The 27,349-nt window shown below is 44.2% G+C and overlaps 1 protein-coding gene across 1 annotated transcript in view; it reads right to left on the bottom strand.

Moving 5' to 3' along the window:
- Positions 1-16,956: 16,956 nt before the first annotated feature.
- The window catches only part of MYL10 (myosin light chain 10), a 28,962-nt gene continuing 18,569 nt past the window's right edge, over positions 16,957-27,349 (bottom strand). Inside the window, exons 5-7 of the mRNA XM_072978287.2 lie at positions 23,875-23,953; positions 17,857-17,905; positions 16,957-17,190 (exon numbers count right to left, since the gene is read on the bottom strand). Coding sequence (XP_072834388.1) covers positions 17,092-17,190; positions 17,857-17,905; positions 23,875-23,953 — 227 coding nt within the window. The 3' untranslated portion in view covers positions 16,957-17,091. The remainder of the gene's footprint in view (positions 17,191-17,856; positions 17,906-23,874; positions 23,954-27,349) is intronic.

The following is a 27,349-nucleotide window of genomic DNA, read 5'->3' as shown; positions in this document are numbered from 1 at the left end:
CACACACACACACACACACACACAGAGAGAGAGAGAGAGAGAGAGGAGTTGGATAAGCTTGGAAGGTGGAAGTTAGGTGGCATCTGGTAGGGAAACCTGAGTTGTGCAGTAGCAAAGGTTGGACTTGTTGACTTTTGGAGCCTCTTCCAGTTCTACTTCAGCCCTATTCTGTCCTTACATCTTCAGCCCAGCCAACACGGATGGAAAGAGGCGGCCAGGGTTGACCCTTCCTCTGTTGCCTCGCCCATGAGACCAACCATGACTCTGAAAAGCAGAGGTGTCTCACTCCTTTGCGGGCTTTACACCCAAGCAAAAACCAGACTCCCCAGGGTTCTTGTGTAGAACCTCCTTGAGAGTAGGTCCTCTTCAGACACACTGCTGCTCACATCACCCAAACAAGGAGAGAAGGAGCAGGGCAACTGATGTTGATAACACCAAGAACAGTGATTATGGACTAAGGCTTAGGCTTATGTGGCCAGCATGAATACTCACCCTGGTTAAGCGATGACAGGAATTCAGGTCAAGGCTTTGAGGAGCTGAGCGCTTGGACCCCATGAATGGACTAACTTCACCCAGTTCAGTTGTCCGGACAGCCACTTTCTAAAATCTCACATTCGTTCCCTCTATCAAAACCAAAGTAAAACTCTCACTGGACTCTCCTAGCCAATGGTTCAGATCCTAGCTTGTTGATGCGTCCTCTCCGCAGATTTTCAGAATTCTTTTCAAGCCTATGATAGAGCCTTTCCAAGAAAGATTTCTCAAAAGTTCCATGCCTTAACGAACATCATGGGCTGCTTCTCATCTGGAAAACTCTTCCCAAACTTTTTTTTTTGGGGGGGGGGTCTCCCTGTTTATCATCCTAGCCTCTGAATCCAGCCGGCCAAGAGGATCGTTTACATTTTATAATTCCCCCTTGTATTAAGGACTACCCAACAGGAATGCTCCTTGTATGAACACAGACGGGAAAAAGAGATGGTCCAGGCTGGGTCTCCCCAACAAGGTGATGTGCTTTCCTCTCCATTTGAGCCTAACTGGGATGAAATGCAAAACCAGTACGTCGTGTGATATGGCGCAGTTCTCTCTATCCCAGTGAATCTGGAGCTGGCTCATTTGGCTTCGACACTGGAGGCATTCAAGAAAAAACTTAGATAATCAACAGGGAGAGATACTTTGATTGCATTCCTGCCTTGAGCAGGGGGTTGGACCTGATGGCCTTGTAGGCCCCTTCCGACTTCCCTTTCCTATGATTTCTATGTGGATGACTTTGAAAAAACAGTCAAAAGTTACAAGTTACTCCCTTCAGGACCCCTGGTGTTCAACCTTCCCTTCCCTGAGATGCCCTATAGATCCAGTCAAGCTCACACAGGCCCCAATAATTCCCCCTAATTTTTTTTTACAAGCTTATTCACGTTTGCCGTCAAACCCATCAACTAGTTCCCTGCAGGCTAGAGACAAGCCATTAATTACTGCCGCCACCGCCGCCGCCACAGATCCAGCAGAAAAAAGTCCCTTCTTCGGAGGTATATTTCAAAACATCTTGAACGATTATACAGCAGACCGTAGCAGATCGGCAACCCTACTATCGGTTGGAAGGAGTTGGCAAGCTGGTTCCAAAAAGCCAAAATTTCCTTGGCGTGGCACTTACATGCCCCCTAATATTTTGCAGATTTAAATTAGGAAAGCACTGGCAAGCTTTTAATGTGTTTATTCTCTCAACACAGTTCATAACAAAGATCCCCGTCTGAGATTCAACCTCTAATATTGTCTCTCTGCATCTGTTGTATACTCACCTCAGTGGACTGAATCCAGATTTTGTCATGCTTGGAGCCACTGAAACCAACGGGACCTGGTTAGCCTTCCTGATTTCGATGGATCTTCTCTAACGGGGGAACTTGGCTATACTCCGGTGGTTCCCAACCTTGGGTCCCCAGATGAAACCCCCCCCCCAAAGCCTTCACCACAAGATGTGCTGGCCAGGATTCCTGGGAGCGGTACTTCAAGAACATCTGGTTGGGACCCCCTGCACATGCTGTATTAGAATTAAAGCCAGAGGTTGGGCGTTCAATTCGCTACTGTGCCTCCCAGGAAAAAAGCCAGCCTGGGTAGCCTTGGGCAAGCTGCACATTCCCAGGGCGCACCTAGAAGAAGGGAATTGTTAACCATTTCTGAGTATCCTCTATGTGCAAAAACCCAAGTTGGAGATGACTTGACAGCACATGGTTATTGTTATGTTCCGATATAGTTGAGAAACATTCGTTCCTGCAACCCTGGACAGCCATGGCTGGTCAACCGACTGAGCTAGATGGACAAAAGGACTTAGTTTAAAGGCATCTTCCCTTATTTCTCTCCAAGGAATTGGGTCCTTGTAGCCCAGCAGGACGGCACCTTTCCATGCAGAGGGTTCCATATCAAATTACCACCATCATTTGGTAGAACTAGAGAAGATTCTTAAGAACATAAGAGCCCTGCTGGATCAGGCCAAGGGCCCATCTGGTCCAGCTTCCTGTATCTCACAGGAGTCCCATCCGATGCCTCTGGAGCATACGAGACAAGGAGATCCCTGTCTCCTGATAACCCTTCCCCTGCATCTGGCATTTTGAAGCACCTTCCTTTTAAGCCTGGAGATTATACTACATCCCCATCATGGCTTGTCACCTGTGATGGACTTTTTCCTCCAGGAATCTGTCCCATCCCCTTTTAAAGGCCTCTAGGCATGCCATTACCACGTCCTGTGGCAAGGAGTTCCACAGATTAACAACACACTGGGTAAATCAATTCTTTTGCCCGTTCCCACTCTCCCAACACTCTATTGGAGTGGATGTCCCCTGGTTCTATTATTGCATGAGAGGGAAAAGGGCTTCCCTCTATCCACTTGATCCATCTCCTGCATAATTCTTGTCTCAAACCTGAGAGGCAATGGGAAGCAATGTCTACTTTTTAGTGTGTGACACCCATTGTTGGTTCAGCACTGAGTTCGCTCCTTTTGTGATCCATTCTGGAAGAACAACTGGAGGCGGTCTACAGGATGGAGACCTTTGTACTTTTCAGTGGCAAAATTTCCACACCCTCTAAAATTTTAGACTTGACCGCTCTTACCTGCCTTCCATTGGCAGAAATGTTAATTCAACATTAAATAAATAAGTCAAACCCAAGCCTTAAGACAGATTCAAGATGCTGTGATGGCTACTTGACATTAATGTGTAGGCTACCACTTGCCAAACATTTCCAACAATTTCTTGAGGTCTTCAAGGGCAGCTCCACACCAAGTGCACTACAGTAATCAATACGGAAGTTTGCAAGAATCCGGATGTGACTAGTGGTAGGAGCTGGGTTACTTGGCAAAGGCCTTGATGTTTGTTGCTTCCAGATTTAGATGGCCTTAGGAATGGACCTCAACAGATGGGAAACCTTGACCTCTGAGTGTTCAGCCTGGAGGCAGGCAGTTCATCACGGCCTTTCCCAATTTGAAGAGACCCTTGTCCAGCAGGCTGAGGAAAAGAGGCAGTCCTGAAACCAGCAAAACCAGAGAGCTGGACAGGGGACAGATGGTATTTCTCTTCAGTGTGGAAAGGATTGTCACTCTCGAATTGATCTTCTCGGCCACACTAGATGCTATTCCAAGTCCTCGATACAGAGCACGTTACCATAGTCTCTCGAGACTGAAGGATGCCTACTACTATGATTAATACCCAGTGTGGTGTAGTCGATAGAGTGACGGACTAGGACTCTGGAGAACGGAGTTCAGATCCCCGCTCAGCCATGAAAACTCACTAGGGGAGTGGAACTGGTAAAACCACTCCTTAATATCACACTTACTTTGAAAGCCCTCTTAGAGTCGCTATAAGTCAGTTCCGACTTGAAGGCACCGTATAATAACAACGATGATTAATCATGTCTTCGCACTGCATGTCTTTGTTCCAGATCATTAATGGAGGCAGTACAAACGAACGGTGCCCATGCCGGGCCCTCGGGGTATGAGGCTGCAAGGTGGACACTGGCACCCAGATGAATTAATAAACAGCATTCACAGCAGAACATGGAGTTGCCATTTCATGGAATCAATAATACACGCACCTTTAAAAGCCTTGAATCTGTAGTCTCAGCAGGGCACAGGCACTTAGGTGTACCTAGCGGTACCTAACGCTGGGAGATGACACCATTACGCTCATGTACATCTTTCCAGCATTTAATAGCGGGTTTGTGGGGTGCTTTGTAGAATAATGGCAATGATCATAACCAACAAGGAGGTGTTGAGTCTTTCTCTTTTAAAATACAAAGGCTTAGAGGAAAAGAACACTTGCTAAAGATATTTTTTTTTGAAGGGGGTATATGCTGAATTTACTGATACTGTAGTCAATGGCTCTCTGCCGATCGCAAAGCAAAGCTTTAGGGGTTAAAATACATCCAAACCAAAATTCTGTCACTTAGTACTGTATAATAAATCCCACTAGAGTAGGCTCATTGAATCAATGGGGATTTGGCGAGTCAACTCCTCCATACCTTGCTTCCCTGAAAATAAGACCTAACCTGAAAATAAGCCCTAGTATGATTTTTTCAGGATGCTCATCATATAAGCCCTACCCCAAAAATAAGCCCCGGTTAAGTGAAACCCCGCCCTCCACCCTTGTGCAGGAACCAGATGATGACAGGACTGTATTTGAATAAACATAGATTGTTGTACATGAAAAAAAAATAAAACATCCCCTGAAAATAAGCCCTAATGCATTTTTTGGAGCAAACATTAATGTTAAGACCCAGTCTTATTTTTGGGGAAACACGGTAAGTTCCATTGATTCAAATGGGCCTACTCTAACAGTGACATACTTTCGTGTCATTAGGTCACAGATGGAGTAGCCCATGTGCATCTATGAAGCTTGCAGAGGGATTGACTCACCAAATCTCTATTGATTCAATAGGCCTACTCTAGAGCAATTGGCTACACTAAGCCACAGGATTTGGGCCATCGTGTTTTGAAAGGATGTCTAGAAATGGCCAAGTCAAAAAGGTCGTCAAATTGTCGTTCGAAAGCATTGTGTCAAGAGATGGGCATGAACGGGCAGTTCAGTGGTCTGTGCCCGTTTGGCTATCAGTCCAACAGGTGTTGCGTGGTTGCATTTCCAACTGACGCAGTTCCAAGCTCTGCCTCTTCGGCTGCTCTCCCGAGTCTCAGTCCATGCTGCCTCTGTTTGGTTTGACGATTAAACCAAGTGATACGAGAGCTCTAACCAGTTTCTTCACTGTCAATGTTGAAGATGTCCTGGACTGCCAGAAAGATGAACAAGTGGGTCCTCGATCAAATCAAGCCTGAACTCTCTCTGGAGGCCAACATGTTGAAACCAAGGCTGTCCTTCTTTGGCCATGTCCTGAGAAGACAAGATTCCCTGGAAAAGATCATCATGCTGGGAAAGGGGGAAGACAGCAGGAAAAAGAGGAAGCCCAAATATGAGATGGATAGCTGAGCAGGACTGTTGAGGACGAGACATTTTGGATTCATTCATAGGGTCACCATAAGTTGGGAGCAACTTGATAGCAAATAACATCTTTATCCTGCTTTCTGGCCTACAGAAATTCACAGAATTTCAAAAAAACTAACCACGAAACCCATCACAAACAAGGGGACACTCGTATTTTCTAACATGTCTGATCAATATTGCCCTCAAAATACTCCTGACTCCATGAAAAGGCTTCCCCCCACGAACTGATGGAAGAAATAGGCTTCCACCACCTGCCGGACGTTAAGTGGAGACCTGACGAGATGGGTTTTTGTTTAAGTGACATTTCCTTGGAATCTCACGATCGTCTCCATCACAGCCCATTTGATTGCTTTATGCAATCTGACAAGTGATTCCTGACCTTCTTCTGGTGAGCGCGGCTCTGGGGATCCTTGACCTTTCGGAAACGTGTACTTGGTGTCTAGATAACGAGGTTGCCTGTCCCACAGGTTCTCGTTGTTCTTCCAAAAGTGGGTTTTCTTTTTAAAAAAAAAAAACACCCAAAAACTTTAGCTCTCCTTCAATCGCTAGGATAAAGAAGCAAAGATTTAGTGCTCTCTCATGCTCTTCTTCCAGTAGACCCATTCTGCTCACATAGTTTTCCATTGCCACCACAATGGAAACAATCTGTCGGTTGTCACCAGTTTTCTTCGACCTGTTTCAAGGAATCCCTCTTAGGATCTGAGTTTTTTTGCGAGGGTTCGAAAAAGATGTTAGTGGTGTTTCTTTCCTTCCTCCTTTTCCTCATTCTTCTTTCTTCCTGTTTCCACCCTCCTCCTCCTCCTCGTTCTGACATGGTCATAGTGACACAGGCCCTAGTTACTTCTCGTAATGTGCTCTATGTGGAAAGTGTCCAGAAACTTCACACGGTCCAAAATGCAGCAGCCAGATTGCTGATTGGAGCTGGTCACAGGGATCACGTTGCCCCACAATTAAATGGATCTAGTTGCTAATCTTTTTCTGGCCAGAATTAAAAGTGTTGATTCTAACCCATAAAGCCCTAAAAGGCTTCGATCCAAGATATCTCAAGAACCACGTCTCTCTTTATGAGCCTGTCCAGATACTAAGATCATCAGGAGAAGCCTTTCCCTTGATCCCAAAACCTTCAAAGGTGCGTCTGATGGACACACAGGAGAAGGGCCTTCTCTGTGGCTGCTCCCAGAGACTCTGGAACTCCCTCCCACTGGAGGCTAGACTGGTCCCATCTTTGCTGTCTTTCCACAAGGACACAAAGACCTCTCTCTTCAGGCAGGCTTTCCCTTAATGACCGATGGTTTAGAAGACAATAAATGGGATTTTTTTTTGTGGGTCCTTAATCTGTTTTTCATAATACCTTTAACTAATATTTTTAATATAATGTTATTAATTCTTCTTTAATATTTGAATAATTTACTGTTTTTAGCTTTCAATCATGTGCTTTTCGTGATGTAAGCCACCTCGGGTCCTTTTTTAGAAGAAAGGCAGGGTAAAAATATTTTGAATAAATGAATAACTTACTGAAGCCTGGACTTTGGGACCAATGGAAAACCCACAGTAAGCATTTAAAATTTTAAATGGAAGATTATTTTCCCCCCGTCTCTTTGTGCCATGGTGTGTTATTTCCACCCAGCCTCAAGTCCTAGATAAGCCCTTAAAAAGCAAGAGATTATTTTCTCACCCAAATTTTATAATTGTGGAAATCGGTGCCGTTCCTTTCTGTGTCCAATACACACAAGAAAGAGCCTATAAAATCCAAAAGACAGCCTCCTCCATTTCAATACCTTTGAAATGTATCCCGTCTTCATTATCTGGATGGGACTTGGGAAGGGAGAAAAAGAGAGGGACAGAACTTGTGAAGTTAATTAAATGATCCCGTTAAACAGAGACAGAACATGTGGTCCACTTCACAGGCCAAAGAAAACAAGGGTGAACATAATTTGTCTTCTTTCCTGCACTACAACATACTTTCCAAGTTAACATTTCGCCGAAGTGAAAGTGATGGTTCTGTCTGCTCGGCTCTCAGCTAGTCCCATTTTTTAAAAAAATAATAAAATAAAAGTTATTTTGGGTCAGTATAGAAGGCCCCAGCTTCCTTTCATGGATGGTGCCACAAACTGTTAACCTAGAAGTAGTGTTGTTTTTTCCCCACCAGGGATATTGGCAAGTCTTTGGATTCGAGTCCCAAGTCTGAGTCTTTGGGACTCAAGTCCCAAGTCCCAAGTCCCTGTGAAAAATGAGCTTTTTTTCTCTCCCAGGAAAAAAAAGGGAGGGGTGGGTTCCAAGTCATAAATCGAGTCTGAGTCATTGAAAAGAAAAACTGAGTTAAGTCACCAGTATGGCTTAAGTCCGACTGGACAGCGGGTCCTGCAGCTTGAGTCCCCATCCCTGGTTTTGGGAGCTTCGCCTGCCCCACCTCTGTGACATCACAAAGCCCCGCCTCTCTTCCCACCCATGCAAGCTCTGTTCTCCATCTTGGGACCCGTGGTTTCTGGGAATGTGATGCTGTTGACCCAGCGCCCCCTTCTAGCATCCTTAAGGAGTTTCCCTCCTCTTTCTCTCCAATGGCAGGGCGGTTGGTCTACTCAGGCCGTATCCATTTTTCCTCACCGTTTCCGAAATAAGGCCGCTTCCTGACACAGCTGTCCATTTTCCATATGATTTTTATTTTCTGGGGAGGAGAGATTGAAGTGTTATGGGAAGGCCCCGCCTGGAGAACTGTCTGCCTCCTACCTTAAGTACAATCTTGACGCCATTTCAAGAAGAAGAAAGGAAGAACAAAGAAGGATCTTTAAAAGCGTTGTGGCAAATGGATGAAAAGGAATTAAGAGAGAGAGGAGGCAAACGGCTTTTAGGCTAATGAGTCTGGTGGCATGGTGGATTCATGTCAGCCCCACCTCTGTCCTCGGTTGTTCTCTCCTCCTCGGTTGCCTGATGTCTCCTTGCGTTTATTAATACCATTTGCTTTGATGGTTTTTAAACACTTTGCAACCGGTTCCAGATGTGTGTGAGGCTTTGATTGCAAAAAGCCACTCCCTGGAAATTTCCTGTTTCATTTTTAATTAGGGCAGTGGATGTTTCGGCAGAGTTGTTTTTCGAAGAACGTCTTCCTAAGACCGTGTTCACTCTTTCAATCCCAGTTTTGTTTATTCCCCTGAGAGAACAGTTTAACTTTCGGAATGCGTTTGTTTCTGTCATCTTTCTTTTCCGTCCTTCCTTTCCGTTTCTCCAATCTCCTCAGGTGATGTCACCGGAGGGGTGGTGTGTAACACATTGCCCTAGGTTTAGTTATACAGTGGTGCCTCGCTTGACAAGGATAATCTGTTCCAGCAAAATCGCTGTACAGCGAAATCCTTGTCAAGCGAAAATTTAAAAAACCCATTGAAATGCATTGAAACCCGGTTCAATGCATTCCAATGGGCTAAATACCTAATCGTCCAGCGAAGATCCTCCATAGGGCGGCCATTTTTCGATGCCTGTAAAGTGAAAAATGCCTCCTAAAAACAGCAGGGAGCCATTTTGCACAGCAGGCGGCCATTTTGAAACTGACAATCAGCTGTTTTCAGATTGTTGTAATGCGAAGAATCGGTTCCTGAAGCAGGGAGCCGATCATTGTAAAGCAATTTTTGGCCATTGAAACATGGTTTTGCGATCGCAAAAGTGATTGCAAAAAACTCACCATCAAACGGATTCGTCGTTTAACAAGGTAATCATTAAGCGAGGCACCACTGTAGGTTAGTCTGTTGGAGACTTTCCCCATCCATAGTCCCTTGGTCTCCATGCCATATATCCCACCCAATGACTTCCACCAATTTCCAGTTCCCAGTCCCCAGATATCTGAAGGATTCCTCATTCCTGGATTCACACACATGCTACAGCCCATGGATGGTATAGTTTGAGCATCTCATTAGAATCAGAGCTCCTTGAAAGTGGCAACCCGATTGCCCTAGCATGAAAAATCAGCTTGTTCTTGTCTTGCGATTGGTCAGCAGGAGGTAAACATGGACTTTGTTTGCATGTCTGATGGCTTGGGGACAACGTTTTGAAGGAACGTCATTCCCAGTGGGGAAATGTAATCGGGGAAAATGTGCATTTCCTTTAACGTGTGACTTGACCCTAAAGACGCAAAATCTTACGGTCTCTGATTATAAACACGAGAATAATACAAATTTCACATTTTTCCAAGTAGTTAGAAGAATACTCACATGTGGTAATGCCACAGGGTTTGTTAAACTCCACAGAGCGTGTCCCCATCTGATCTTCAAAGTTTACTGTTCCCTCAAATGATTCCACTCATTATCCTTGGGAGCGTCTCATGTAAAGCGTGGAAATAAGTCATTCATTCAATACATAAACAGTGACATTATTTTTGCAGTAAAAAAGAGGACTGCATCTGATCCTAAGAAAAACCATATTTTAAATGTTTAAAATGTTAAATGTTACAAATCTTACTTTTAAAACATGAATCTTTAGAGGCCTTGTTTCAGTTGTTCAGTTGAATAACAGAACATTAACATTTTCAGCATGAATGTGTTACATTATTCCCAAGTTCAGCCCTTATATTTGGAAAACCTGTGTTTTCCCGTGATTTCTACAAAATGGGACATAGCGCCTTCAATTTCCTCCTTCTCCCTCTTTATAAATGAGGGTCTGCTCAGATCACGAGAAAGGTATCTTTTGGGACCCGATGTAGAAGCGATCCTTCTGTTTGCTAGGGAATCGCTACAGTTCTGCCTCTAGTCCGATGCGCCAGCAAATTTTCTTGGCTTGCCGGGAACTCCATCTTTCTCCTCTGAAGCCAAGTAAACCATAGGGTAGTTCTTTGTGCAATTTAATGGGTATGTGTGTGTGCAAACTTTAGCACAACGTCAACCCATCCTGCCGCTTTCCCTTCAAATTCAGGAGCTTGGCAGGTAGACACCTCTAGACGCTTCTCAAATGGACCCCTCCAAGCCCGGGAGTTTCTAACCTTCTAACATTGCGAACGAAGAAGCCACCACAAGCAATTGCTGCTTCAGCTCATAACGGTTAACAGCGTGGTCTTATGACAGTGTTTCCATGATTGGCGCCAAAGGATTTCCCTTGCCACCCAGGCAGTGTTTACGGTCGAGCGGTAGCAGCGTTTACGTAGATGCACTTCTGTGAAATGTAAGGGGAAAATGGCTGGGTGCAGAGTGAAGTCAGCATAAGGCAGCACGGAACGTCCAACATGTGCCAGCCGAGTCATCTGAAGTCGTGGGCTGGTTGGTTTCCAGGGAGGAAGCAAATTCACAACGAAGCTTTCTGGGCGGGTGCAACACCCATGTGAGGATCTGGTCTGGAAGCCCACTCTAAGGTCAGCCCAAGCTCTCCCACTGTCAAGGCAGGAAGAGAGGTGTTGTTGTTTGTTTGTTGTTTAGTCGTTAAGTCGTGTCCGACTTTTTGTGACCCCATGGACCAGAGCATGCCAGGCCCTCCTTTCTTCCACTGTCTCCCTGAGTTGGGTCAAAGTCATGTTGGTCGCTTCGATGACACTGTCCAGCCATCTCATCCTCTGTCGTCCCCTTCTCCTCTTGCCTTCACTCTTTCCCAACATCAGGGTCTTTTCCAGGGAGTGTTCTCTTCTCCAAAGGATTGGAGCCTCAGCTTCAGGATCTGTCCTTCCAGTGAGCACTCAGGGTTGATTAGAATGGATAGGAAGAGAGGTACCACCCTCATAACCCCATATACCACTTTCTATAGCTAGTGTTCCCTTTTAGGAGAGATGGAAAGTTTCTGTGGAATGTTCTCCGCGGATAAAAATATAACATGTATACATTCTAATCTCTGAGGACTCATTCAAGTCAGACTTTACTGCTGGGATGTAAAGAGGAATCCCCCATGCATTTTAGTCCAACTAGATGTTAAGTGAGGCATGTATGCCTTACAATTAACGGGTTTTCCCTCCAACAATGGGATTTCTTCAGAGATTTCTGTCTTAGCAATTACAGTATGACCCCCTTATCCATAGGATCAGTATCTGCAGATTCACTTATCCACAGTCTGAAAATATTTTAATATATGCAGTGGTGCCTCGCTTAGTGATCGCTCCGTTGAGCGATGAAATCACTCTGCGATGGACTTTTGGACATCGCTGGAGCGATTGCTTAGTGATGTCGCCTATGGCTAAAATTTGTGTTGCGATGATCGCGGGGAAGCGATCATGGCAAAGCGAACTTTTTTAAACAGCTGATCGGCGGTTCCAAAATGGCCACCGCAAAAACAAAATGGCCGCTGCTGTTTTGCTTCACTTTTGAGGCACCCAAAATGGCTGCCAGTATGGAAGAATTTCGCTTTAAGGTAAGTTTTTAGCCCATAGGAACGTATTAAATGTGCTTTAATACGTTCCTATGGGCTTTTTAATATCGCTTAGCGATTAAATCACTTAGCGATGTTTTTTTCCGGAATGGATTAACATTGCTAAGTGAGTCACCACTGTATATATATAATATATATTTTTAAAATCCTAGAATGTATATTTCTAAAGGTGAAGTTATAAGAACTGGCCATGAGAGGGAGCCAGAAACCATGCTATGTATAGTATTCATTGTTAAAAAGAAGGGGAAGATATGGAGGCAGATTTTACTTTCCTGGGCTCCATGATCACTGCAGATGGTGACAGCAGCCACGAAATTAAAAGATGCCTGCTTCTTGGGAGGAAAGCGATGACAAACCTTGACAGCATTTTAAAAAGCAGAGACATCTCCTTGCCGACAAAAGTCCGCATAGTCAAAACTGTGGTTTTTCCAGTAGTATGGAAGTGAGAGCTGGACCATAAAGAAGGCTGACCGCTGAAGAATGGGTCCTTTTGGATCATGGTGTTGGAGGAGACTCTTGAGAGTCCCCTGGATGGCAAGGAGAACAAACCAATCCATTCTGAAGGAAATCAAGCCTGAGTGCTCACTGGAAGGACAGATCCTGAAGCTGAGGCTCCAGTACTTTGGCCATCTCATGAGAAGAGAAGACTCTCTGGAAAAGACCCTGATGTTGGGAAAGTGTGAAGGCAAGAGGACAAGGGGACGACAGAGGACGAGATGGCTGGACAGTGTCATCGAAGCAGCCAGCATGAATTTGACCCCATTCCGGGAGCAGTGGAAGACAGGATGGCCTGGCTTGCTCTGGTCCATGGGGTCACAAAGTTGGACAACAACAATTAAAATAGTTTGCTATAATCCATGTTTTTCAGCATCTGGGAGGGTGGGCTTGGAACCAATCCTCCATGGATACAAGGATCCTACTGTTAGCTTGGAAATTAAGTCTGTGTTTATTTCACTGCAAAGCAACGCATGTCAAATGCTAGATACACAGGTGGAGAGGAAAATCACGTGTGTGACGCCTTAGTCCACTTGGGGGAGGATGCTTGCAAAAATAGATGACAAATATATCATCTAGTTTGACTCCTAGTCTGCTTTTAAATATCACAACTCAAGCAAAGACACCACCTACCCATCACTTCTATGAGCCAACAGATTGGAAAAGTTACTTTGGGGGATTATAACTCTCACAACCTTCCAGGTACTGACTCATGTGTCTTTCTCTGTAGGAACGGGGCCACTCCTGTGTCCTGTCTCTTGCCAGCCCTGTCGTCTCTGCTCTGAAATGTTCCCCTGTTGGGTGGTTTGCTTCCCCCTGTGTTTGGTGGCTTTCCTTCCAGTGGAATAACAATGGATTGACACCTTGTCCCACCCCACAAACTGATACTAAGGAGGAACCTTGAGGTCACTGGCTTGGATGCTAACAAAAGGTGCCTGCCTACAGCAGCTCATTCCATTCATGGATAAGTCTCGAATCCAACAGACTTAGGGTGCAATCACGTGGGCACTTGCTGTAATTTCGACTGCTTGTGGTGTGCTCCAGTGTGAGTTATTGACCAGTGCTCACATGACCAGTGGGGAGAATAGCACCCCATCTCATCCCTCAATCATGTCCAAGTTGGCCTTTTTTGGTTCAGCAGCAGGGTTACTATTTTTGTGGGCCTGGTTGAAGCGATTCCCACCTGGGCAGAAGAGGGTGATGGGTCCTATTCATCTGACCCTTTTGCGTGTGCTGAGACACAAAGCTTCCATAGAATCCTAGAAGCATGGCGTTGTAAGGGGGGGGCTCTAAGATCATCGAGTCCAACCCCCTGCTCGAAGCAGGGGTCGAAATCAAAGCAGATCTGGCCAATTTTCTCTTCAAATTTCTTGTCACCTCATCACACCCTCAGACGCCACTGACAAAAAACAGGCAAGGGATTTCTCCTAATTCCCTTTGTCTCTGTGGGAAACGGGAGGCAAGAACTTCCCCTGTGTGTACTAACAGGTGTGTCCCGTGACCAGAGACATTCCTACGGTGATGAAGAAATTTTGGATCCTGTCTCCGAGTAGTTTCTGAAAGTTGCCATCAGAGTCAGTAGAATTCACAGAATGAGAGTGGGTTTTTTTTTCAGAGGAGTGAGGAACGATGACTGGAGCAGCTTAAAATGGCTACAGTACGGATGAGACTAGAGATGGGCATGGATTGGCGGTTCAGTGCTTCGTGCTGCCTCATTTTTAAGATGAATGTGTGTTTGGTGCTTCCCTGCCCCGCCTCCTCCACCAGATGCCCACTCAGGCAGTGCCTTGGCTTCCCCGCCCCGCCTCCTCTGGGTGCTGCCTCTGAGTGGGTGCCTGCTGGAGGAGGCAGGGCAGAGAAGCACCAAACACATGTTCGCCCAAAAAAACAAACCAGCATGAACTACCAAATCAGTGGTTCATGCCCATCTCCAGAGGAGACCACTTACATTCAGTCACTTAATCCCTGAGAATTCCTGGAACTACCGTATTTTTCCATGTATAAGACTATACTTTTGTCTAAAATCTTTAGACTAAAAATTGAGGTTTGTCTTATACATGGAATAAGCTGAGGAGAAAAAACCCCAAGTGGAGGGGAAAGCAGGGATCAAAGTGATCCTGCAGGGCTTTGATCCTTGCTTTCCCCTCCACTTGCTAAGCCTTAGCAAAAGGAAAGCAGGGATCAAAGCGCTGCAGGATGGCTTTGATCCTTGCTTTTCCCTCTGCTTACTGAGTCCCAGGGGGCTTAGCAAGTGTAGGGGGAAAGGATCAAAGCAATCGTGCAGTGCTTGATCCCTTTCCCCCTACACTTGCTAAGTCCCACTTAGGTTTCTTAATTTTGGGTTAGAAAAATGGGGGCATCTTATACACAGAAAAATACGGTATGTAGAAATGAATGGCATATTTATTCCCAATTTACTCCACTGATTATATTTGCAATGATGGTTGAGAAATACCATAAATAATCAAGTCAGTAAAAGTAATTCTGAAACAATATTTAAGCTGGCCAGGGCACCCCATTCTGGAATGGTGGAAATCAGCAATATTTAGACTTGATTCTCTTCTCCACTTTTCACAGTATTTTAATGTTTTAAAAGCTGTCGTCCGAGATGGTGTTCTCTTACAAGTACAGTGTGTAATTTGAGATTATAGTTTGCTGATCTTTGCTGATCTCCTGGAGAGTGCTTGCCGGGATGGCTCAGCCACTGGGGTAGGTGAACTTTTGACTATAGACATTCCCACCAGCATATTGGAACAAGGTAGATCAAGGGCGGAATCTGGGTGGAATCTGCAGAGCCTTTAATATTTTGATGGGGGGAAGCCAGTACATCTTCTGGGGCACAAACCCTACAGTTTGTTATGTCACCAGAATTAGAGCTTATTGAATTGATCAAAGATATCTAGTTTTCCAATCAACAGACTCAAGTCATGGGACTTGCTGTCAAGTCAGACTTAAGGCATAACAGTGACTTGATTTGAACTTGACTCCCCATCCCCACCCCCAATGGCTGGGACTCAACTCATGACTCAGAAACCACCTAACCTTCCTTTTTTTTAATTGTGAAAAGGTTATTTTTAATAGGGACTCAGACTTCGGTCTCAGGATCGGGTACCAAACTTGGACTTAGGAATTGGACCCAAAGACCTGCCACCATCACTGGCGATCAGGATCTCGCCTGCCTCTGCAGTCTGCAGATTATTTTGATTTTGTTTATTGTTTGGTGGTTGGGAGGTTAGCATAGGCTTCATTTGCATGTTTGATTACTTAATTCCCCTTTTTTCTGAAAAGAATTACATGCCTGGACAGATGATCTTGTCATAGCAGGAAATGCATTTTCTGTTTAATGTTTGATTTGACCCTCCGTATCTACAGGAAGAGTAGTCAAAAATTTGGAATTTGCTACCTGTCCGATCCTAATGCTGATTATGCTCCCACCACTCACAGAAAACTGATGTTTTGTAAAAAATCACAGAGTGGAAGCATCGTTTCAGGAGCCTTAGACATCCAGGGAGAGAAAGCCCAGCCTTTCAGACGTTTGGTTCAAATCTTAGCCAGCCATCTCTGTTCACACTTAAATATATCCAGTTTCTTCAACAAGTTTGATAAGTCAAGTATCGCAGATGACCATGGCTGCAACTGCACGAAACATTTCTATCAGTTTAGTTCTGCTTCACCTATCATGATTTAATGCAGTGTTTAGTTCGGTGTATTCTGTGATACACTCCTGCTGTGAAGAAATTAAGATAAACTATGTACGCCACATCCTTCCCGTCTACAAAACCAGCATTCTTAGTCAAAGGACACAAAGCTTTCCTTATACAGCCTCTTTTATAACCAGGGCCACAACAGGTAGAAAAACTAATGGAATATTAAACCAGAAGGCAGAACTCCAGTTGTCCACAAGGAAGATTATTATGGGAATGGAACTAGCCATACATGAATGACTGGCTTACAACCTTCTGGCTGGGCAGGAGGAAGTGACTGGCAATTCCTGGGAATAATATTTATTTACTGGTTGCATTTATAGGCCACCCGCTAGCTCAAAGGGGTGTAGATGACTTCTTCCATCCTCAGTTTCTCCTCAGAACAACTTGGCACATAATTTTTCTTGGTCACTTTGCGCATGGCTGTTCATGATCTCTTCTAGACTTCGAGAAAGGAAGGCCAGAGTTTGGAAAGGTAAAATTTTGGGGACTAGAAGTCAGGGGAGCCCCCAGCTACTGCAGATGCTCCCCACGCTCCCCATGGGATTCTAAACATTGTATTCCAGCCCCCATCTTTTCCAACTTCTGGGGAAGACATAAATATTATTCCAACACACTGATTTTTCCCACCTAAGCCTTCCAATTTAGAACAGACCCCAAGACTCAGCGTCAAGTCAAAGAAAGGTGTATAAAATGAAAATCGTGTTCCTTTCATCACGACAGTTTTTCTCCCCAAGGAGAGAAGAATCTAAGAAAGCTACTGGTGTTTAATAAAGGAAATGGGTTCATCTGGTGAACATTAGATGTGTCAACAAGTCATAAAAAGAGCCACTACATCAAAATATCCCGGGAAGAGATTGTGTTCAAGAAGAACGAGAAACCGATGGGGAAATGAGGAGAAAAGAACATAAGATGGTCTCTGAAGCACACATCTATCTCCAGAAAACAAGAGATTGGTAAAATGGGTTTTAATGGTGCATGGATTGTTTTACAAGCTTCAGGTCCGCAACACACAAAAGTGAAGCTATCTGGATGTCCCAAAGAGGTGACATAAATCACATTCTCCTAATGGACCTCCTTGGAGTCCGTTAGTCTTTCTCCTCGCCATGAGTAATCACGTAAACGAGATTCTTGTAGTCAAGGTTACCCGAAGGATCCGGTGGGAAAGCACTGAAGGTCTGTTTAACCTGTGAAACAGGAGGAAGAAGAAAGGTTCGGTAATGTAGGATGTGATAAAAGAATACATGTTGGTGATTTTCACATAGATGCACAAAATCCGAGCCATTTCAGGCACAGATGGATAAATAACGTCAATTCATGTTTTCTCATTCTTCAGCCTTAAATTGGGTCATCCCAAAATTAGATTGTGTGTGTGTGTTGTTGTTTTTTTTAAACAGGCAGTGTGAATATCCATGTAAGTCTTTGGGATCATGCCTGCAAATGCATATATTTTTAATACATTTTTGCAAAATACACATGTTTCGAAAGGAATTTTCCTGGTGGAATGCATGTGTATTGAACATTGTTTTTAACCTATACCTTTTTTGTGCCAATTTTTGAATCAGTGAGTTCTATTAAAAATGGAGCCGAGTGTAAATTTCAAAGGGTAAATGTTTTTCAATTTGTGGCGGGTTTTTCAGAAAGTGTGAAATGAGATAAGGCCACACCAGATTGAAAACTGAACTAATTTCTCTGCTCTCCAACAGTTTTGGTCCTTGGTCTGTTGAGTCATTTATTCTCACTCGGAAAAAAAAACATGTTTTTGCTGAATTAGAATTAGAATCAGAATTCTAATTGCTTCCAGCCAAATAGAGGAATCATGCCAAGGGTGTGTAGGGTGAAATTAATCTTACCTCTTCTTCAGTGAACCGGTCTGCTTGGGTCATGAGCATTTCTTTCATGCTGTAGAAAGAAAAGAAAAAAAGGAAAGGGAAAAATATTTCAGGAAGAGACACGAAGACATTGGTAGGGGCTGGACTTGATCATGCTTCCGGTCCCTCCCAACACTACAGTTTTAAGATTTTTATTTTATTCTAAAATTGTACAAGCCCATTTATGCATCCAAAAAAAGATTCAGCTTGTCCACAGTTCGGGCTGGAGTTTGGAAATATGCTGGGATTTTGTAATCCAAGAATGTAACTTTTGCAAATTCGGAGATGATGCACTGTCTAGGCATCATCATTGTACCCTGTTCTTGAACCTGATTGCTGGGATGGAAATACAGATTCGATTCTATTTACTCATCCATAGACCTGAAAATATTTTACTGTGTTTTGTTTTATTTTTCTTATCCTGTTTTGTTTTATTTTGCAACATGAACTATGATCAAGAATGTGCAGGCTCCCGAAACCTAGAGGGTGAGTCACCTCAGAGTTAGGAAAAATTACATTTCTGGATTGCAAAAACTAGAATCTCAAGCCAGCGTGGCCAATGCTGGCAGGGGATTCTGGATGTTGTCACTTACAAAAGTACTGCTTCTAAATTGCAGCCAGGAAGGTGGTGAGATGAATCGTTGGAGACACAAAACACTCTTTTTGCCTTTATAATAATAAAATAATAATCTTAGAACTGTAGTATTGGAAGGGACCTTATGGGTTATCTAGTCTTGCCCCTGTCAAGGAGGTACTATGGGGGAATCGAACTCCAAACCTCTCGCTCTGCAGCTAGAGACCTAAACCACTGAGCTATCCAGCAGTTCATTTTTTTTTCTGGTAATGTTTTGGTGCAATAGTATAACCTCATCATTTAGTGGGAAAAGCCAATAAGAGATAATGAAGGAAAGTGTTTTTAAATTATGTGTGGAGTGGAAAAAACAGAAGGAGAGCGTTTTTCCCCTGTTCCTCTTTTGTAATATGAGAAATTAGTATCTGTCTAAGGAAGGCAGATTGAAAGAAGAGGAAACGAGCACGCTTTCCAGAGCATAGACCCCCCCCCCCAAAAGATATTCACTCCTCCAAGGTGACTGCCAACTTTGGGAGCTTTAAGAAGAACATCACACCCTGTCAGGGATGGTGAGGCTATCTGTGGCTACTTGCTGGGGTGTAGCGGACCCAGGTCTTGTAGGGTTGAAGAGCTTGGGACTTCTTGACGAGCGGGGATTGTGATGCCATCTCATTCATTTTGCCTGAACTTACCTATATTCCCTCGCTGTAACTGAGAGAGAACTGGATTTTTCTGCAATGAATATAGTGCTGCAAGATATCCCTGTTGCCATTCAGAATAGGTGATGGTGGTTCAGTCTTGAATTGACAATTAAAAGCCATTTACTTTACAAAAGATGTGGGCATCATTGTTTGACATGGACTCGTCCAGCTGCCTGCATTTCTGAACCTTACTAATAGGTGGCTATTATCATGCTCATGTCTTGCTTATGGACCTCCCAGAAGATACATCTGGGTTGTCTACTATGAGAATCTGGAGAGATCCAGAGATCCGGTAGGATCCAGAAGAGTCTTCTTGGTGGTCCCACTCTTTACATCTCTCTATCGGTCAACTGATGCCACAGCTGCTCCCCAGCCTCTCATACCTGAGGGAACTGCCTCACTTTGCCTCACGGTGGGGCCGGCCCTCAACTCGTGATAGAGTTCCATGAATCTGAGGGAACTTTTTGAGCTGATTTGGCTTTCAAAGAGGTTCCGTCTCCACCTCCTAGAACAGCCATTTTCTATTCACTGGTGTGCACAGTTTTTGGAAAGAATTTGAGGCAAGGTTGGGGGGTGCCAGGCTGGTGAATGAGAGGAGGGGTTGGAATATAATTATAAGCTTCAGAAGTTGAGCATGTCAGCCTTTGGCATCATGAGACATAAGGAGGACGGAGAAAAGCGCCCAGCGCTGTTTCCACTATTTATTTTATAGAGAAACAAAGATTCAGATTTTCCAAACAGAGAAGGACCAAGCTCTCGGCATCTGTCATTCGTCATGTTATTTGTTTCTTCTCAGGGTGGGGTGGCGGAGTGGGACAACATGAAGACAATCATAGGTTGTTTTTTTTTTACCAGCCTGGCCCATTTACCTTGATGTGGAAGATGAGATTGTATTTGTGTGGACTGGTTTCAACTGGTGGCCATGTTTTTCCATAAAATTAATGTATATTCCAGGCCATTTTTTTTGTTTCCTAGTGAGTCACAGAAGTGCCACTTTGTGAGGGAGGAGAGAAAGAGTTGTTTCATGATTTGAGGTGATCTGGCAGAAATTTCTAAGCGTTCTGGATGCTGTCACTGAGTCTGTTTACAAGGAGGGTTTCATACAGTTCATATCAAGTCCCATCAAGATATTCTTTTGATGTTTAATCACACCCTCATTGTTCAAATTTGGATCCACTGCTTTGGGTCTCACCCTCTGGAGTATCAGAAACAAAGCTTTCTCCACCTTCCACTGGACAACTCTTCAAACACTGGGTAGTTATCACACCATTTCTCATGTCTGATCCTTTTTTATCTTTTGATCAGATGCCTCCTACAGCCTTAAGGCCAAAAGGAATGAGGCATTCAAATATGGTCTCTACACTCTTATTTCTGCTTAAAAAGCAGACACGGAGAAGTCTTAGAAAGATCAAAACCCTACGTGAGGAAGGCCTAAACATTTGTTAAACTAAAGAAGGACAATCCTGGGGTGTCTTGGTTTGATTTTTCTCCCCCCCCCCCCCAGGATCTTCTGAAGGCCACAGTACCTTCAAAAATGGGAATAGGTTCACTTTTCCACAAAGACCATCATAGAAGTTACAGGGAGCCAGATTTCAACTGAATATCAGGAAAAACATCTCAACTGTTAGAGCAGTATGACAATGGAACCAGTTACCTTGAGAGGGGGTGAGGGCTCCAACCGTGGAGGCATTCAACAGAAATGTAGACAACCACCTGGCAGATAGTCTTTGGTTTGTATTCCTGCTTTGAGCAGGGGGCTGGACTTGATGGCCTTAAGAGGCCCCTTCAAACTTCATTATTCTATGATTTTTATGATTCTATGAAGCTTAGAATAATTGAGTTGGAAGGGGCTTATAAGGCCATCGAGTCCAACACCTTTCTGAATGCAGGAATCTTGGTCACTTATTGAATAAATGAACTTTAAAATCTCATAGATGTATTTATCCTTGGCGTCCCTATCATTTTGTATCTCTAGGGGAAAATGCAGTGAGAGAACTGCTGGACAGCTCTATGTTTTAGGCTCCAGAGGCTCTGAGTTTGATTCCTCACTGTGCCTCCTTGACAGGGGCTGGAGCTTTCACCCTGACAGCAGAGGGTGGGGGGAAACACATTTTTTTCTGATTGTAGAAATAGGTAGTTGATGTAAACTCATTGACTGAAGTTCCGCATAGTCAAAGCTATAGTTTTTCCAGTAGCGATGTATGCAAGTGAGAACTGGACCATCTAGAAGGCTATGTGCCAAAGAATTGGTGCTCTTTGAATTGTGGTGCTGGAGGAGACTGCAAGGAGAAGAAACCTATCCATTTTGAAGGAAATCAACCTGGAGTGCTCACTGGAAGGACAGATCCTGAAGCTGAAGCTCCAATACTTTGGCCATCTCATGAGAAGAGAACACTCCCTGGAAAAGACCCTGATGTTGGGAAAGTGTGAAGGCAAGAGGAGAAGGGGACGACAGAGGATGAGATGTTTGGACGGTGTCATTGAAGTGACCAACACGAATTTGACCCAACTCCGGGAGGCAATGGAAGATAGGAGGGCCTGGTGTGCTCTGGTCATGAAGAGTCAGACATGACTAAACAACTAAATACATTGGTGCCTCGCTTTATGATTGCCCCACATTATGACGAAACGATGGTCTGAATGGGGGAATTTTACTTTGCGATGATGGGTTCCCTGCTTTGGGAACTGATTCTTCGCAAAATGATGATTTTTAAACAGCTGATCGTGGTTTCAAAATGGCCGCTGGGTAACTAAAATGGCTCCCCGCTGTGTTTAGGGATGGATTCCTCGCTATACAGGCAGTGAAAATGGCTGCCATATGGAGGATCTTTGCTGGACAGTGAATTTTTACCCCACTGGAACGCATTGAACGGGTTTCAATGTGTTTCAATGGGGTTTTTATTTTCGTTTTACGATGTTTTCGCTTAACGGTGATTTTCCTGGAATGGATTATCACCGTTAAGCAAGGCACCACTGTAACAAATTCCATTACCATCAGGAGGTGACAGAACACTGTAGCACTGTGTTGTCTTCCACCAACTTGTTACTTCCAGTGGAGAAAGGTAGAACATGCAGCTTTGGGTCAAATTCACTTACTCTTGAGAAGACCTCATTAAATGCCCGTGGAATTATGGGACCTGAGTAGAGATGGGCATGAAGTGGTGCTTTGTGCCAGTTTGTTTCCCAGCTGAACAGGTTCGGTGCCCATCCTTCTGGCGGGCACCCACTCAGAAACAGGGACCTCAGGAGGTGGGGGCAGGGAAGCCAGGGTGCTGCCTTGGAGTGGACGCTACCAAACACCTGTTGGGTCATCACCTGAACCACCATGAACCACCAAACCCATCTCTAGATCTGAGTCCTCAAACATTCCCAAAACTGGTAATAGATTTCCCCAACCTCTCTCTCTCTCTTTCTGGATTCACATGCAAGGATGTGTTGCCCAGTTTCTTGAACAGCTTAAACACCTTACACAAGTGAATGAGTGTGTTGGTGTGTGTTTTGCACACAGATATGTCATCTACATCTGTGCAAAGAAGGAAAACGTTTTCATGCCCCTCTAAGTTGGTTCCCAGATTCCTGAATGAGTCAGGACTCTCCAAGCGAGATGTGGAAAAAATGAAATTACCCAAAGGATGTTAATTGGATGGTGGTTCTTAATTAAAAGGACAAGCGTGTCAAGTGGTGGGGGTGATATTTTGCCATTGCTTGGTTCTCCTCTATTTTTTTTACCCAATACGAACATGTACTATTAATTAATACCAACCATCCTCTTGAAAGGGTCTGGATTTTCAAAGGGATGAACGAGCCCTTCTTAAAAACAAAATTATTGCAGGCAAATGTCCATAAACGGGTGGAATTTGACAAATAAGAGCCAAACCTCAAAATATGGGCACGGAATTGATGTAATGGTTTATTTTGCAATGGCCAACCTTACCCTTGGGCTAATAAGCAAACATTATGTTCTATTTCGGGGATGAACCCATGTATGTATTTGGTCCAATGTGCTGGTTTAGTGTTTAATGTTTTAGACAATAGTGTGTGTGTAGTCGGTTTGTGGAGGAGGGGTGTTTGATGGGATGGGTGGATGACTTTCCGTCACAAAGAAAATTTGTATCATGAATTCGTGCTGTCCTTTAATCTCCCTGGGTGTTCTGTTGCGGAGATGGGAACCCCACTTCCGCCCCTGTGATCTGCAATTGGATGTTTGACAAAGCGACATATTTGTTTTCATCTATGGTGCGGTGTTTGCTTGAGGTTAGGGTTGATTTACTTACATTTGTTGTTAACTACCCAGCAAACTGTTCATCACTGACTCGGGCAGCAGAAAAGAACTCGAAATAAATAAAGACATTGAAAACCTGGAAAAATGTTTCATGGAACCGGAGCGGTGCTTTGCATTAGGAGGGGAGGTGTTGGGCACAACCTATCTGTGCTTTGCAGCCGAAGAAAACGTGGCACATAACTCATCTATGCTTTGCAGCCTAGGAAGACTTTGTTTGGAATTGCACTGTGTTTTGCAGCCTGGAAAGGAGCACATGAAGGGGGAGAGCATGAAGATAAGCATGCTAGCTCCACTCCCCAATGTTGAGAGTCAACGTTTCTGACAGGGCTGGCCGATAAGTGTTGTGGCCTTCGCGGCCACAATCACTATCCTGTGGATTGGGTTAAGACGCACATTCAACAGGAGGGACAAACAAGGTAATGGAACAGACTTTTTTCCCCACTTACTAATCTGCTTTTACGTAACCTTTTCCTTCGCGGTCGAAAATCCGAAAAGCGTTCAAAATGATCTCCTCTGGATCTGTGCCTGAAAAACAAACAGGATGTATAACTGAAATAATCCACCTGTGTGTGGAGGTATCAGCAGGTATAAGCATGCACTGCATGATGGTGGTCTTCCACGCACTTGAGGGTAGGCAGCGAATGTGTGAATGGGTCCCGTATTGGATCTGAAATTTGCTGCCAGCTGAGTGGAAGCCATGAGCGTAGAAAGAAACCACATTCCACATTCTGTATTCACAGATCTATTGTCCAGAGAGTTGAGCTTTTCTGCCGGTGGAATGGGCTCCCACGGAAGCTTTTTCAAACTAGACATGGAACACCGTGACCTTCCCACCATGTTGGTACCTATTTATCTACTTGCATTTTTACATGCTTTCGAATGGTTAGGTTGGCAGGAGCTGGGATGAGCGACGGGAGCTCACTCTGTCGCATGGATTCGATCTTACGACGGTTGGTCTTCTGACCTTGCAGCACAGAGGCTTCTGTGGTTTAACCCACAGCACCACCATGTCCTTCTTGATTCAGAGTAGCTTGTATGATTATTTAACAGCCCAGAGTAGTGTATAGCGCTGAGTTATGTGGTATAAAAACAACAAACAAACAATAAATAAATAAATAAATAAACAAGAGTAGCTTCTCTTATCAAGGTGATAACTTGCTGGTTTCGTCAAAGAAGGAATTTTATTTTATTTTATTTTGTGAACTTTTAATCTGAACTTTACAGGAGCTGTCCGGCATGCTGAACTTTTAATCTGAACTTTACAGGAGCTGTCCGGCATGCTGAACTTTTAATCTGAACTTTACAGGAGCTGTCTGGCATGCTGAACTCTAGCCCCAGAATGCAAATGTGCATGTAACCGATTCTTCTCCTGCACCCCAGAATGGCAGGGATTCCCCCCCCATTATTCTTCATCGGTTTCAACCTAGGAAGCCTAAGTTGTAAAAAATACTTCTGGTTACCTAGGCCACGGTAGCCCCTCTGCCATGGGAGGGAAGACCAACCATTCATGTGCCATCACTCCCAATCACCCAGTTGGACTCAGGGGTATCTCCAGCATGTGAAGGCTTTGTCGTGTTTCCTTTTCTCCTAATACAGATCATGCTGCATCCATGTCAACCTTCCATATAGTAAATGTCCTCAGGCACCAGTGCGGCTCTGACTCAAAAATTCACATTTCCCAAAAACAATATTTCTGCAGGCATTCTGTGACTACATCTATCATATCCCAACTGAAATCCTGTCCCTTTGTTAAAGATGTGCAAGGCAAATGGTCTAACCTTCAGTCACTTCTATCCAGCAAGTAACACACTTTCCCCTCAGACTCTCAAGTGTACAGGACAAAGCTTACAAGATCGCCCTTTAGCTATCATATAACACAACCTCTTGGCCAAAGGAGGCAACAGTGATGGAGACAGACAATTAGTGCCACTGAATGTGTTCCCTGTTTTATCTTGTCTGATTTGACCCCTGTTGATGTAGATTGGTATTCTTAGGTTGACTTCCTTCCTGCTCTAACTATTTTTAGATGGAATTCTAAGAACTGACATTTATTTTGCAAAGTCTGAGGTTGGGAGTTTGATTCCCCACTGTGCTTCCTTGGCATGGGCTTGAACCTGATGATCCATAGGATCCCTTTCAGCTCTGCAATTCAAAGATTATTTTCTTTCTGCTGTAAATACTCTTTGCTGCTCACTCCAGACACCAGCCCTGCATGACTATCACTTTGATTAAGAGAGAACGTATTCTCATATTCGCCTAGTGTGCCTTGTCAATGAACTTGTGTGAAACAAAGCATACTTAATAAATAAATAGAACCTTCTTTAATTAACCAGAAATTAGGAGTGTAAACAGCTTGGTAACATGATAAAGAACTCAAGGTATAAAAGGATGCTTTGAAAAATCCTTCACCAATGGAGCTGAGGACCACGGTGCGAATTTGAACAAAGGGGATTTCCCTTTTAGCAGCCCTTCGTTCTGCTAAAAATGGATTGAAAGCCATCAAAGGTTGGTCAAAGGCAGGAGAAGGTTTGCCGTGGTAGAAGAGGCTGGAAATGTTGACGGGTGGGAGAGATTCCAACGCCAGATGAGTAGCTCTTCAAAAAAAAAAAAAAAGAAACAGAAAAAAGAAAAGAAAAGAAAACCAAAAATGGAAAAGGGAAAAAACAACAACACCCTAAAGCATTCTGTGTTAATCCCAACCACATGAGACTCCAGCCTACAAAGAGTAGGAAGAAATGCAATTTGTATACCACACAGAGATGCCGCCCAAGTTCAAAGGGCCCGCTTTACACACCAGCTAATCAATAGGGAATGGTGACCACAGAGTTCCACTTCAAAGCTGGAAGTCCGGCAGGAGAGCCAGATTACCAAACAGCCCCGTTGCTTTGCTGCTTTCTCGCTTGTTTTCCCCACAACGAAGGGAAGGGAAGGGCGCTCCGGCCCTGATGACTTTTTAAACCTTATTTAGGTAGGACCAACAAGTGAAAGAAAGGAACCGGAGGAAAAGATGGGAACGGGTAGCAGCTGGAGCATCCGCAGGTCCTTTTCAGCCTGGACCATCATCTTGGAGGGACCAAGATAAGACCGAGATCAGCCACACTCTATTTCGGATGCCCCTATATGGGTGTGAAAGCTGGACAGTGAAGAAAACTGACAGGGGGATAAAATGATTTGTTTGAAATGGGGTGCTGGAGGAGAGCTTTGTGAATTACCCTGGACAGCCAGAAAGATGACCAAGTGGGTCCTAGATTAAATCAAGCCTGAACTTTCTCTGGAGGCAAAACGGAGGCTATTCTACTTTGGGCACCTTGCGAGAAGACAGGATTCTCCGGAAAAGACCATAAGGCTGGAAGAGGTGGAAAGCAGCAGGAAAAGAGGAGGACCACATACAAGATGGATTGACTCCCTAAAGGAACCCACAGGCTTGAATTTGCAAGAGCCAAGCAGACTGCAAGTTTCCCTTTTCTTCAGCCCTCGCGATGGACAGCATCTCCCGCTCCACCTTAGAGCCACCATCTCAGCTTAGAGGAAGCATAGCAGTTTTCCAAGCACAATCCTTCAGCACGTTGCTACCACTCCCTGGTTAGCTTTGCTCTGCTCTTATCCACACGCAATCAAGCAAGCATGCAAACAAAAATCCCCAATACAACAGATGCCCTATTCAGTCATTACTGAATTGAGATCTTCTGAGAACATGAGTTGTTGTTTGTTTGTTTTTTTAAAAAAACCACCCTCTATTTCAGAATCAATCAAGGAAAACATCTATATTTGGATAGACCTGTCAATAGTTTTTCTGTTAGACTTCCTTTGCATTTCTAAGTCTTATTCTTGGACTATCAAAACTCGTAAGGCTTTGAAAACAACAGTGAATATTGCGAAAGCTTCAGGATTTGTAAAATCTAAGGAATTATTGGCCAGAAT

This window comes from Pogona vitticeps, chromosome 7 (genome assembly GCF_051106095.1).
Source record: "Pogona vitticeps strain Pit_001003342236 chromosome 7, PviZW2.1, whole genome shotgun sequence".
Lineage (NCBI taxonomy): Eukaryota > Metazoa > Chordata > Lepidosauria > Squamata > Agamidae > Pogona > Pogona vitticeps.
The sequence above is the reverse complement of the archived record's forward strand: the minus strand, read 5'-3'. Positions and strand labels throughout refer to the sequence as shown.